Source organism: Odontomachus brunneus, unplaced genomic scaffold (genome assembly GCF_010583005.1).
Source record: "Odontomachus brunneus isolate Ranch 3 - 2012 unplaced genomic scaffold, Obru_v1 Obru_scaffold_001, whole genome shotgun sequence".
Taxonomy (NCBI): Eukaryota; Metazoa; Arthropoda; class Insecta; order Hymenoptera; family Formicidae; genus Odontomachus; species Odontomachus brunneus.
The window spans coordinates 6,815,173-6,829,757 of NW_022639451.1; the positions used below are offsets into that span (position 1 = coordinate 6,815,173).

A 14,585-nucleotide genomic window follows, 5' to 3' on the forward strand; every position below is an offset into this window, starting at 1 on the left:
TGTTCTTACTAAACTAAATTTATTATTGAGACACATCACATTCGCTTCGTAAGCTTCCGTAATAGTACTCTTTGTATGTCAACGTTCAACTAAAATCTCTCTCTATATCGCAATAATCTTACAACGAATATACCGCGACTGCAATCGTGCGCAATCTTGCTGTACGTTAATTAATATCTCTGTGTAATTGACAATATACGTACAAACGAAGTAAATCCGTTAACATGCGCACCGACACATCTCAATTTAATCCAACGTTTCGAAACTTACACATGAAACTTATAGATGATACTTGTAATTACGTATTGATTATATCGAGTTATGATAATCGAGAATAGCATCGAGTGAAAAGTAATTATATCGAGTTACGCGTAACGCGCGTATATATAAGGATGATTAGATTGAGATTAGTTAAAGAGAATGACATATCAATGAAATAATTTTACGAAACTTGCTTTTTCCTCTTGAACGACGCTCTCTTATAAAACGCACGTGTATATTTAATATAACTCTCGCTTCTCTCATACGAAGTTTATCGCGGAGATTCTTGTTCGAGTTCGCCGAGATCCTCCGCACTTGAAGTTTTGAAATCGCGAACGGCCGCGCGATTACACAGCTTAATCGCGTCGCCCTGTGTCGGTTTCGGTTGAGATACGGAAACAACAATACCGGGTATGGTATATCGTAAATTGAGCCACGACGAGCCGAGTCTTCCTCGCGTATCGACTACGTCTCTTTCTTTTTCTCTCTGCGGATTCGCGCTTCCTTTTGCGAGCGTCGCGAATCTCAACGCTCGTTAGAACACTATGGTAGACGATTGAAAATTTATTGCTCAGAATCAGCAGAAATAAGGACTAATCTATTATCCACCCTGTGACGTTACGTTAATCCCTCACGGGATGAGTATCTCGCTACGAGTCCGCCAGTGCTAACCACGTGTCGTGGTAAAACGGCGTAAAACGTTATTATATCTCGTTGCGCGCGGCACAACCGCTACAAACGATATCTACACGGAGCGACGATGTCTATCGGAGCTAGTTCGCTATTTCTGATTGTCTTTACGTATTGCGCGCGTCTGTTTGTTTGTATAACTTTCACCGACGACGACGACGACGACGTCGCGTCGAGCATCAACGCGAATGCTAATGCGAAGATTATGAAGATCTCGACTCGATTAATTGTACCTAATTGCATTTTCCGTGCTTTACTCGCGCGGGCCGCCGAATCCCGTCGAGAGTTTTGGAGATTCCGGCGCGACGACGCGCGAAAATGAGCTTTATTTCTGCCGACAGAATAGAAACGCGTTGATCGATACATTTCCCCCGCGACGATCAAATTTTAATTCCAATTTAGGCTTCGGTTTCTCCTCACTGCAGTCACATTAAATTAAGACACGTCAGGAGCGAGAAATAGTGTGGAGATTATATGCGAATAAAATACCGAGATGATGGAGTGTCAAATTCTAAAATAAGTGCCTCCTTATATGTAAGACCTAATATGAGAAGAATGGCAGTAACTTACATTCGTATCTTCAAGGTACATTCGTAGCATCAAAGTAAGACAACACAATGTTATATCTCTCGATTCTCTATATATAAAGTTCGATGGAATTTGCAGGTGCAGGTAATGTGTGCAAGATCTAATACAGAATTTCGACTCAGAGCAGTGCAAGAGAAGAATCAGCACGACTTCTTGCTGCTGACGTTACCGATTTCTCGCTTGATAATTCAATATGGTCGCAATCAAGAACCGGGAGCCTTAAGTTCGGACCGTATTAAACCGGCGCGTTGTTGTTTACGTTATATTACTGTACGATATCAAGTTCACGATTTTTTCCGTAATGAGATACACCCAGAGGAACTCAATAGCCGCCAGACTGTCGCCGATACGGTGCTATTTTCAGACCAAACCGTTTCTCAATCTATCGAGCACGATGCATATGTTAATTAATTCGCACTAACACCACGAGAGATATCTCCGATGCGCGACAGTCAGGAAGAGATGGAAAATTAATCGAGCTACGATCAAGGATAATCAACGTCAGTGCTGTGAGAAGGCGCTGAAGCGTCGCCTTAAAACGTCATCTTGAAACGCTCCTAAAGACTCAAGGATAGCCGGGTGAAAGAGCTTCTCTTTCACCTTGATCGAATCGAATTCGCGCTTACATCTGGAGGAGAGCTCTGACCACCGTATCGCCGGCGAAACGGTCTATCAACGCCATCCACCAGCACGATCTTTTAATTTCTGATTCGCTTATCGGCGGTGTGTCTAGTCACCGAACTCTTCCTGAGGGCGAGCGTAGGTGCGACTTTATGTAACCAGTTCGGTAATCGATCACGTCGCGCGACGATCCACCTGACATGCCGTGCCTGTGTCTCCTGCTCCACCTGCGAAAGTGAAAGGCGCGTTATTCCAGAATGGTTCTAACGGCCGTGGCCGGTAATGTGGTCAGTCAGCATGCAGAGCGCGTTTGTCGTCTTTCGTCAGCTCGACCGTAAAGTCGCGCGCGTGGAAACTTTCCGATATTCTTCATCACTTTATCATAAACGCGATCGCGTTCTCCCTCCCTATCGATCTCATTACGCTTCTTGTTTCTTAAGATTCATTCCCGCGTCTCAAATAATATCAAATTTATGTTGAAACGTTTAATATTATCGTGCTTGATATTTCGCGTTTGGAAAATAAAGAACCAGCAATTTTATTTCTTTATTTTGCCATTTCTTCGGCTTTTCTGTCTCCGGAATGAAGACGAAAGATATTTCTGTGTAAAGAATGAAAAATTTATAAATACGTTTTATTTCTTGACTGTCGCGCCGATTTATTTTATGCGTGTTTTTAGAAAATCCCCACGCCATGATACCGAAGTCACATCTGTCGCGAAGAGACATGGATGTTCCGTTATATAACAAATATTCAAACAACGAGAGATGCGATTAGTCGCGATCAATTGTCATTGACGGGATTATCCGTTTGTTTCGCGAGAGATGCGGTCGACGAGTGCCACAACAGTGATTATTTCGTCAAGTATCGAGCAGCTTACACACGTCGCGATGTTTCATTCCAAAAATCTATACGGCACACCAAGGACACGCGCGCGCGCGCGCGCACACCGACTATGTATGTAATAAAAATAAAGACGAGATACTTGGAACATTCACGAGAATACCTGAAACATTCACGAGACACAGGGCACTAAAGGGGAATCACTACGAGCTATGGATAAATAGATGCCAAGAGATTTGGGAGCTCAGCAAAAGATATCCCCTATCGCACGCACGTGCTGTCACACATCGATATGCAGGGTGCCCCATAACTATCGCCTCACATTTATGATCTCCAATTGACCTGAGATCAAGTATCCTCTCAGAAAAATCCAGAAGCTATGAATGTTATTTAAATTCAAATGACAGAAAACGAAGATATTCGACGAATTAATGAAGATCCAAATAGACGAGCAAACCTTATTAACTCCTTAATATCAAACGAATTTTACCCCAACAGAATATTTTGACTTACACTGAGAAAAAGAATACTTGAAAATCTGTTAGTAGAATATAAAGTTTATTTAAAGAAATGAACTTTATATATTCCACGAAAAAATTTTCAAGTATTTTTTCTCAGCGTTCATTTACGTTCATTTGGTAATAAAAATATTTTATAATTAACATTAGTACGAGACTTGCTAACATTTGTCTCTATTATATTTGATATTAAAGAAGCGTTTCTAAACTTGCAGAAGATGAGAGAACTGTATCGAGGAAGGGACGAGAGCAGCGATAGTCCCGAAGCAACCTGCACATACACTCGCTATCAACGCACGGCATTTGCGCTAAGTTACACCGATCATTTAGCTTCTAGCTCAGACAGCAACATTGCATTACACGCAGCTCAATACTCAGCGATCTTGAAACGACTCGCGACTGCCATTCGCTGACTAGCTAAATAGCTAGCTCGCTCGTGCCCTGCTCGGCTGCTCCATCCAGCACTTGCTCACCCTCTCTCTCTCTCTCTCTCTCTCTCTCTCTCTCTCTCTCTCTCTCTCTCTCTCTCTCTTTCTTCCTTTCTTTCGTTCTCTTTCTTTCAAACGAGCGATATCGCGGCACAACGAAAAACACGTCTAAGACAACGGCTACTGGGAGATCGCCAGCCACTAGATCTCAACACCACGCTCGATCCATCTCGATCGTCCCGCGCGAGGTTCCTACCTGATCTCTTCTCTCCCTTACCGCGTCGCGCGTGGCTTCGACGCCACCAGCCTGATCGTTCTCATACCTTGATGATTGCGAGGATCGAGGTGCGAGTATGATGACATCGCGCACCGGTGGCTGTTGCCGACGACGGTGGCCGAGGTCGAGGTCGAGGTCGAGGTCGAGGTGGAGGGAAGGACACAGCGTGGTTGGGTTTCAGAGGTCGAGCTGTACTGTTGTTGTTGTTGTTGTTGCGAGCTGTTAAGCTGCCGATTTGCGGCACCGCCACCGCTACCTGCGATGGGCTGTTGGCTGTTGCTGCTGTTGCTGTTGCTGATCGGCAGCAACGTCTGGCCGTCGCCGTGCGCGGCGGAGACGCCGTAGCTCCTCAGCCGGTACTGGCGTTGCTGCAGGGACGCCGTGCGACTCCTGACGACGTTCCTGCGTCCTTGCTGACTCTCCGAGGTACTGCGTATATACATATCAATCGCGAGGCTCTCATCAGTCGGGTCTCTCGATTATCTCCGTGCGGGGGACGACACCTGCGGGTGGCTCCTCTCGGCCGGCGTGTACCTCGACCGGCGACGCGGGGGAGGCTCTCGTTGATATCTTTTTTTTTTTTTACTTATTTATATACTTATTATCTCTTTTCGATTTTCTTTCGTTTTCATTTTCTTTTTTTTTTTTCTTAATCGAGGGGACGTCGCGCGGTTGCGATCAGCGATATGCGGGTTTCACTTACTCGGGAATCAAGCGTAGAAATTACGGAACTGTGCGACAGCTCGCCGTTGTGAGCGTCGCGGAACTTTCCGCGACGCGCGGCGACAGATCGCTAATTAGACAGGCGGGAGAACGTGGGGCAAACAGACAAGAAGAAAAAACGCGACTAAGTTATATAAATATAGATATAGATATGTAAGTATATATATGTCTATAACTGTGTAATACGTTAAGGGCAAAATAGGTACACCGTTCCGGGATGCTTCACGAGCACGACCGTCAAAGCAAGCAATCTCGCGAGACTCTCGGGGACAGCGGAGGGATCGATTTTGAAACTAATGCGCGCTCCGTCGTCGATGACGCGCGTACTCGATCGCTCGAATCTCGAATAAGGAATCGGTTGCATTTACCTATGTTTGTACAAACACGCGATGCATGACCAGGTAAAAAATGACATCGGGGCGAGGGGGGAGAGTGAAGAAAAGGCGTGCCGTTCGCGTTTAAGAGCTGCGAGCGTGATAAGGGTAAGCCAGATTCAATCGTACGCATGCAGAATGGAGGAAATGGAGAGAATATCATAAATCACATGCGCTTATCGACATTTATAGCGCTTGCTGTTTTACAGAAAATTCATCGATGGCAGACAAATGGCATTCTTAGATATGTCAAACGTCGCTCAACATTGTGATGATTTTTAATATATATTCAGATAAATAATAATTTACGATATAATGTGCGATAAGATAGAATAAGATTATAAGTTTACTTTCAGAAACGATAATTTTTCTTTCTTCTAATAATTTTTTATTCGAAATATTTGTCACTTCAAGAAATGCAAAAGTCTATTGCCATAAATTTATTTATTTGCGAGATTCGATAACTTGCGTCTTAATCCTCCATTGTCGACTTGCACTACGAAATTATCCAAAGTTTTCACTTCGTTGCAATCCACATGGATTATCACAACGAATTTGTAGCGAATGACAGAAAGACAAATGGAGATGAATTTTCAGTAGAACTAGAGCAAGACGTATGGGATGTATTTTCTTACCTTGCACTGTGACTCATGAGGACTATGTTTCTGTAACAGCATATAATGGATCCTGATTGTTGTGGGAAGCGAGTGATGAAGTGTCGACGTTGATTTCACAGACAATACAACAAGCAGCTCAAGCAAATCAGTCGTTTTTTTTTCCAACTCAAATTTTCTATCTAAACAATCAAATTTCTAAAGAGCCGAATAATGTGTATGTTCGTTGTATAATTCCAACGAACAAATTTTCCGACTGTCGACGAATATGCCCAATTTTTTGAACAAGGACGAACATTCAATATTCAAATAAGCCTTTTTGACAGGGTCGTGTGAAACGTAATCAAAAGGAACCTAACGTGTGTAGACTGAGAAATAAATTTGTGGAATCTCGAATTTTTTAATCAAAACTAAAGGAACAAAAACAAGAATAATAACATATGAAAAGTATATTCCTATCGAAATTCGTATTGAAATTATAAAAAAACCTCTTCGAGCAATTCGAATTCCTTCACTGACTGTTTGCGGAGTTGTATGAAAATGGCGAAAGCGAGACTCGTTTTAACGTAATGCATCAGAGGCATTGCTTTCGAAGCGACTAAATCCAGAAAGAATATCGAAACAGGAGAAGAAGCTAGACGATAAGGATTCTGCTTACACTGGTCGACATCACGACGTATTTAAAACGTATATATCTCTGGTCTTACGGGAGGACTGTGCGTTATCTTTGAGCTTTCTACGCCAGTAGACGTAATCGCTCGTATGTCGCTACAAAACATACTCATTTTGTTTTTTTTAATTACACTTTAAACCTGTCGCATATTCCGGGCATCCTGTAAAACAATATCAATGCTGGTCTTCAATATTCTCTTTTCTCTTATTCTGAAGCGAGATGTGACGAGAAGCGCGCGAGTCGCCTTTAAATGATGCGAAGCTGCGAGGTGTGATCGATGGGGCCGCAAAAATAAATCACAGAGAGAATCACATCGACGCGAATCCAAGTCGCGAAACCTTCTTTCTAGAATTCCTCCAGAAACGGAAAGGGCAGATCACGAGCAACAGAGTGACGAAATAATAATTCGCATTGCCGCTTTGCGAGGAATTTTCGACGCCTATGATCGATAATCTGATCGACGACGGCATTTCTCGCGACGAAGATGAGGCGTCTATGTTGGAAAATAGACGATGCGCGAAAGATCGCCGTTGCGATTTATGATGCAATTATCATTACGCCCGCATTAAGACCCTTTGAGAGAATGAGAAATGTGCTTTCACGAGAATTAACACTCTGTGTACTTGCTCCCGAGAGATCGTCGAAATAAAGGCGAAGTGTAAAGAAGGTAAGTAATAAATATAGGTCAAGCACATCCTACTTGAGTGAGAGACTACGCGCTGCCTCTATCCTGGTGCAAAACAAGGTAGAAAACAGTCCGATATCGTGTTGCAAGAGAGTATAAAAGAGAAATGTATACAGAAGTATAGAAGTATAGAATCGTATGTAGGACGTACTTAGAATTCGCTAGAGAGAGAAACTAAAGACTAAGAAAAATCAAATGAACTCCGAATTAAAGATAGGTGCATACCACAAAACCGCATTATACAGGAGACGAACTTTGAAAGAAACGTACCGGAGTAGCCTCGTTATGTAGTCCGGCCAGTTGTCCGGGAACATCACGAGGAAGAAACCGACCGCGATGAAGATCATGCCCGCTAATTTCATTCCCACGAAATGCGCCCCGTAAAGAACCACGTCCAGTGCTATGTAATCGTGTCAGCGATTGATCAAAGAAATGACGGATTATCAGGAATAATCCTATTCTCATATATTTCAAATTTGTGTAAATTTATCATATCATTTTCAAAGAAATTTTTCATTACACGTTTATAAATTATTATTGCTTATTTTTTATGAAAATTATTGCAGAAAATAGAATACAAAAATAGAAATTACTGAATAAGGGAATTTGTTACATTATTATTCACTTATTATAGAAATGCGTTTTGAATGTGTATTACGAGAAGAACTCGAAAGTGCTAAATGTATGGATTTTATGCATGTTATGTGAAAATAATTAGTCAATCACTTTTACTTACCAGCGGATACGGGTACAGCCGTTATCAGTCCGAGCGTGATAAACAGGTCGTAAGTGAGCGCGATGCTGAAATTGCCGAGCATATTGGCGACTGTGAACAAACCATTGAAGAGGTGCATGTTAAAGTCGCGAGTAAAGCTTCGAGAATCTAACGAATTAACTCGACACGAGATCCAGACCTAAGTGGAGGATGCTAGCAGAAAGTAACGTCGCCCATGGCAGCCTTGCCCAGTGCATGGTTTCCGCTCCTGAGAAGTACAGGGCCAGGCAGATCGGCCACAACAGCGCGGCGTTGCATAAACCGATGAGTGAGAAAAATAGAGACATTTGACCGAACGTGGTCTCTCCTATCACTTTCTTGAAGAGGACCTGGACAGACGAACGGTTCGTTGCGAGAACTCGGTGTCTCCGTGATCGCAAATCATGAATACTTAAGGTTATGCTCGTTTTTACCTTGTAAACGGCAGAGCCAGCTGCCGCTGATGTGGCTAAAACGACGCCTCCCAATGTTGGACTTCCGGTTATACCGTCCATGTAAGCAAGCAACGCGATACCGGTGTTGCAAAGGATCACTGCGACTATCTGTAAATAAAAGAGGATAATATGTTAGCTTCAACAATGGAGGATGCACAGTGAAACTATATCACACAAGAGATCAAGCAATCCTCACACACACACATGTTGAATCCTTGAATTATATTTTTACCTAAGTAATCCTGACATCTTGGAAAATATTTTAAACATTACTTTACAGAAAATCTCGTTGCTACTAACCCTCACGCCCACGAACTGTTCGTGAAGGATGACCCACGATAATAGATAGACGCAGGAGACATTGGTCGCAAATAACGCCATCACGTCCGTAGCCAGGAGTATCCTCAAGGAATGTATGTACATGTAATTCGTGATGACCCACAGACCACAGAAGAGGCTGCACCTGATCAAGAAGCGGCCACCGGTGAAGCCCTTGTCACGAAAGCCACGTAGGCTTTCTGCGATTATCTCCGACGGCGTGGCGCACTTGGTTCTGGTCGCGCGGCAAATAAAGTACACCGGGAAGTACAAGACTTCCCAGTTGGTACAAAACCACGTTGTAAAGAAGGGCGCATTGTACGGCGGGATGATCTGTAAAATCATCATCCAGGTAATAGAAAGGATTCGCCCTGCCTGCTAGTAGCATGTACTTAATAAGTACATGTACATGTTAATTTTAGGATTCAAATCTTTTGATATTCATTCGAAATTTAAAAATCCAAGCCCCTATATTAAATCCTTAAATTCAAATCTCTTAAATACAAAAGCTTCAAAACTGTCTTGGTGAAATTGTCAGTTATTCGAGATTTAAGGGTTTAAATGACTGACAATTTCGTCAAGACAATTTTCTCACGATCACTCGTCTCCAAACCAACGGTAAATAAAGAGGAGAATGCTCAAAAGAGAGAATTGTCCGGCCAAAGCGAAACGATGTAGGAGCCACCAGAGACTCGAGTAATTTCAAGAGAGTAACGTGAGTGCGAAATGATGTTTACATGCTGATGATGAAGTCCGTTCACGGAGGCATTCGAGGTGGAACTCTGCGAGACGGCGTCCGGCTTATGAAAGTACAAATACTTAATGCAGTGAGTCGCTCCGACCCAGCTCGCGGTTACGCATATCGTAACGCACACCCCAAAGTATATCTGCAATGAAAAATAATCAAGCGCAAAAGTGACGCGCGTATAATTTCTGACGTTAATTCCGAATTAATTCTGAGTCTATAAAGGGGACGTTTCTCCTCCTAACGCTTCTCTTCACGATATCTAGATCATCTCCCGATCGCTCAGTCGTTTCTCCATCTTTCTTTTTTTTATTAGAAGAAACCGACAAAGCGATCGTTTGATTGTCGCTCGAGTCGCGATGAATCGATCGTAACGTGATTTTCTAGCTTTCAGCGACTCGTGTTTGGAGACGTTATCGACCTTCTTCGCGCTCTCCGCGCAGCAGGAAGCGTAGCAGGCCGAGAGAGAGCTCGGTTGCTGCGGTTGCTGCGGCTGTTGAGCGACCGGGGTTGGAGACGGGGTCACATGAGTCGACGCCTGACTTTGACCCGTCGGCTGAGTCTGCACACTTCCGCTACCACTACCACCGCCCCCGCCGCCTGCACCGCCGCTTCCCACGGCACTTCCGGTGGTCTCCAAGGTGCGGCAGCTCGATGCGGAATCGCCGCATCCATCGGTTACGCAGCCTTGCTGTTGCTCGCATCCTGAAACATTCGGACCGTGAATCCTTCCTCCGCGATTAATCGTAGACAGGTGCCCCGAGATTACGAATTGCGTCGGCGGTCTGACAGAATTCGTCCGCGGAGGTACTTCTGACTCTGGCAAACTTTGTTCGCGCGCAGAAAGAATCAGGTTAGCCGCGAGTGCAGAGCATGTCTTTTCATTTCAAATAACTTAATAATACGGCTTTGATGATGTGCAATCAAAGTACAATAAAACAGGTTTACAAGAGTTGACACAGGTTTTAGAATCGCGTATAAAAATATATAATTAAAATCAATTATTAATATATTTATAAATACTTATGATCAATGAGTTATGATCACGTATTAAAGCGTGATCCATTATAGGCCTTTGCAAATATATTAATAATTTATTTTAATAATTTATTTTATATGCGATTTTTGAAAGCCTGCATCGGCTCTTCTAGACTTGTTTAATAGTATTTTGATTGTTTTCATTTCAGAATGGCGATCATGTAACCTTTCTCTAGGAAGAGAAAAATAAAAAATAAAAACTCACGTAAAAAATTATATATTTCCGAAAAATTACATGCTCGCTGAAATCACTGAGTTACGTGAATTTTTCACGCTTCTGTTTCTCGGGGAAAGTTACATGATCGTCATCCAGGTCGTTATTCGTGCACTTAAACGCACAGCTGTGCTAAATGTAGAAAAGAGAAGATCTACGAATTGTGTCATTGCTGTGCGAGTGAAGCTGCGTGATGTGTGCGGGTGCGTGTATGCGGTGCGTGTGCGTCCTCAGAAGCCCAAAAATTCCAACGCGGTTAAAAAATAAAACGCGGTGCCCCGTTTCCACTACTTCGTGTGCAGCTTTGGTCAAGCGTGTCTGGCGATTTCTCCTCAGTCTGACTTCTATGCTATGCAAACTACGCTTAACGAAATCGGAATATTATGCGCACGCGAACGTATTAATGATACTGAATTGCTAATGCTAAGACTAATACTAATAATAAGATGCTAATGCAAAGTTTTACTGGCAGCTCTAAATCTCTCGTAAGTACTCTACACACTATAAGAGCCTATGGATCCAACCCCGCTAGATCATTTGCGTTTCCCGACTCGAAATCATATTTATCATCATCGGAACATACTTATCGACAACCGTCTCACACAGGGTGCCTTCTACCCACTGTGTGCCCTCTCAATCGCCGATTTTTTTAAACCAGTTCGCTTTTATTTTGAAAAAGTTTTGAAGATTGTTTTTTAAATCAATTGCCCATCGTCAAAGAGTTAATCAGTATATTTTTTGTCTTCTATGTAAAACGTATAATTTCCTATAATTTATACTCACCTTATTGAAATTGTGACGAGGCACGTTCTAATTAAAGCCGATTGAAAATTAAAATTTCACTTCACATTACAATCCCTTTAAATTCTCGAAAGTGTCTTAGAATAAGTTAACTGGAACAATCATCAGTCAATCTTCTTTGACAGATAACTTTTGTGCAAAAAGGACTATCATTTTAAGGTTCTTTCGATACCGACCAAAGGAGATTGCAAAATCGGGACAGTATCTCAGGTTAAATTAAAATAAAAATTCCCTCAAGAGAGTTTTCGACGTTAGACAGAAAGCATGGCTTTTGACTGTCGTCATTTCTTCTATCTCATTCATTAATCGCCCATTGGAAGAACACCTAGTGGGGTCAGCACGACCTACGTGTTGAAGCGCATCGACTTACCTGTAGCTTCGATAAGCTCGACGACGATCTGGACGGGACTGAGGAGCGAGCTACGTTGCTGATCTTCGCTGAGGATCACGTTGGATCGTCGGGGATGGAATATCGTCGGTACTTCACCAACCTGTCCGCCCTCCATGTTTGAGCGCGCTCTCTGAGATTTGACGTCCTTAGAGATCGCGTGGTCGCGGCACGTTACACGACGGCCACCTCTTCGAACAACCGATTTGTGCGAAGCGCTCGGTGCGACCTGGCGGTTTGTGTGCACGACTTGTTGATCTCCCGACGTGTTCGCGGGTGTGCAGCAACGATACATACATGTGTTCGGCGCTTGCCAGAATCGATGCACGTTCAACGCCCACATTCGGCGATTGAACCCGGTGTTGTTCCGGTAAATTCACCTCCCCATGTGTGCGTGTGCGTGTGCGTTACGTGTACGTGCTTACTCAGGGCGAACATCACGCGCGGTGTCGTCCGTCGTTAGTTTAATTAGCTAAGCTCGCGAGATCGGCGATTGGTTGTATCGCGTACGCGGACCCGCTCGAGACCCCTGTTCGTTACCGTTCATAGCCTGAAAATAATTCAACGTTTGCGGGGTTGAAACCAACCAACGTGCTCCAACACATACGGGGATAATCGGTACGAATCTCAATAAGAGAAAAAAAAAAATAGGAAAAGAAAATATAAGGACTAGTCACGAATGATGCGAAGCCCGCGTTAGATATCACATAAATAATTCTCGTATTACTTGAAACTGGTCTCTCAAATATGAAATACTTAGATTTGAATTCAGAGTTAAATGTGATTCTTTCAGTTGAATCGCAATAATAATTATAATACGGTATACATTGTACGATTCAAATAAAGGATTTAAATCTAAATCTATAAAACACACACCCATAATTTATAGTTATTACTTGAAACTCGTTTCAAGTGAGACACTCAGATTTCAATTCTGACGAGAATTTTTCAGTTAAATCGCTATTACAGATATAAAAATTACATATATTATAATTTAATAGGGAAAATTTATCTGATTTTGAATAAAAATCTGAATATATCACATGATAACAAGTTTCAGACAACGACTGTTAATACTTAGGTGTTGGAGATCGAGGATTACCGATTGAAGATAGAAAACTTGACGAACCGAAACCAAGCGAGCCAACATCGAAATTAATTGTTTCGTCGAATTATAATCCCTAATCCAGTATCCTAGATCTACAATAGCTAGTCTCACAAGGACTTAAGAAAACGCGATAATCGTCGCGTGCCTCGATCGGAACGAACGTAAAAATCGCACGCGCGTGCTCGCACGCTTCTGAAAAGATCTGATCTCAACGACATAAAATTGATTTCAGTCCTTGGTCACGAAACTGGTATAATCCCTGGATGTGTTTTTCTTTTTCGTATCTCTCGATCTCTACGTGCTCGACAGTGTAGAAGTAACACGATGATCGAATGGATACAGCATGTACGCGCTTGTAGCTAGGCAATTATACTAGCTTCGAGTCCCAGAGATGAAACGAACGAAACTGTGTCGGCGTTGGCGGCGGTGTTACGTTTACACGAACGTAAATTAACGGAGGTTCTACAGGACGAACACACAAATTCGATGGCGCATTGTACCACTATCGCAAGCATTATTGGCAAGAGCGCAAGAAAAAGAAAGAGAGAAAGATAGGAACAGAGTAAAAGAGTGAGTGAGAGGAGAAGCGCAAGATCAATAGAACTAAAAGTATTTGTTTTCGGATGAAAGCATGCAGCCCGGTAAATAAGTGCATTTAACTCAAGAATCGTCGCGCAGGGTGTATTCCAACTTCTCGAGCATCCCAGCATCTTCGGGATAGAATGTTATTTAAAATTATATCGCGACATAAGTCTCGCTGTCAAACTAATTCGAATGAATTCCTCGTTTCGCGAAAAATAGCGCGAGATCCATTTGGTAGATGTAAAATCATATATCGGTTTATGCTTTCACTTGCTTCCACACTTATCAGTCTATGCGTAATTATCATGCGTGTAAATATTGAAATATATGAGCATGTATTGTTCTTCGTATTTGAACAATGCGGCTTACACTTTAAATTAATAGATGAAACAATAATAAGTAATTTACATTTAGATCAATTCTCGATATGAACGAAAATATGCGAGAGCGAGTTCGCAAAATAAGCGAATAATGAAACAATTGAATTATCGGCCCCATAGCTACTTCGTCGCCAACGGAGAGCTGTCGTCTTACGCACGATAACGTAACAACAACGATCCATGATTAGGGTGTATTAGATACCCCGCGCGACCCTGACGAAGCATCGGGAGTCCACTGGCGGGGCTCATGAGAAAACTTATTGCGAATCGCACGTACCTTCCTTACTTTTCTCCTCCGAAGTCGCGCCGCTTTCGACCTGCGACGTATCCATGTTTCATGGTCCACCCCCGGGTGCGATGCGACCAACTCTTCGCGCTCAATCGCGACGGTTTGATTCACGAGGCCGATGTCACAACGGCATCGTCGCCCACACTGCGATTTAGCTCTTCCTCAATTTCCCTTATCCCTTTCTCTCCCTCTCTCTCTCTCTCTCTCTCTCTCTCTCT

The 14,585-nt window shown here is 42.9% G+C and overlaps 1 protein-coding gene across 7 annotated transcripts; it reads right to left on the minus strand.

Annotated features, from left to right (window-relative positions):
• LOC116846714 (putative thiamine transporter SLC35F3) lies at nucleotides 1-14,579 on the minus strand. 7 transcript variants are annotated; one of them, XM_032821125.1, is made up of 12 exons: nucleotides 14,356-14,579; nucleotides 11,991-12,558; nucleotides 9,989-10,272; nucleotides 9,560-9,709; nucleotides 8,805-9,155; nucleotides 8,484-8,612; nucleotides 8,210-8,399; nucleotides 8,032-8,121; nucleotides 7,566-7,695; nucleotides 5,959-5,988; nucleotides 4,206-4,655; nucleotides 1-2,387 (listed from the first exon to the last, which is right to left on the minus strand). In XM_032821125.1, the coding sequence occupies exons 2-11, from the start codon at nucleotides 12,349-12,351 to the stop codon at nucleotides 4,223-4,225; spliced, it is 2,148 nt and encodes a 715-aa protein (XP_032677016.1). In that variant the 5' UTR covers nucleotides 12,352-12,558; nucleotides 14,356-14,579; the 3' UTR covers nucleotides 1-2,387; nucleotides 4,206-4,222. The 7 variants fall into 7 exon arrangements, with proteins under 7 accessions (XP_032677016.1, XP_032677170.1, XP_032677087.1 ...); XM_032821039.1 differs by having other exon boundaries at nucleotides 2,335-2,387; nucleotides 4,273-4,655; XM_032821279.1 differs by lacking the exon at nucleotides 11,991-12,558 and having other exon boundaries at nucleotides 4,273-4,655.
• Between the last annotated feature and the right edge of the window lie 6 nt (nucleotides 14,580-14,585).

Bases quoted from the DNA above. Each gene is read 5' to 3' on its own strand.
- LOC116846714 (XM_032820953.1), bottom strand. From the start codon at position 12,351: ATGTGGGCGTTGAACGTGCATCGATTCTGGCAAGCGCCGAACACATGT. The intron at 5,989-7,565 runs GTACGTTTCTTT...ATGCTGTTACAG, and splicing joins TACATAACGAGGCTACTCCG to AAACATAGTCCTCATGAGTC. The intron at 2,388-4,272 runs GTATGAGAACGA...TCACTTTCGCAG, and splicing joins CGATCCTCGCAATCATCAAG to GTGGAGCAGGAGACACAGGC.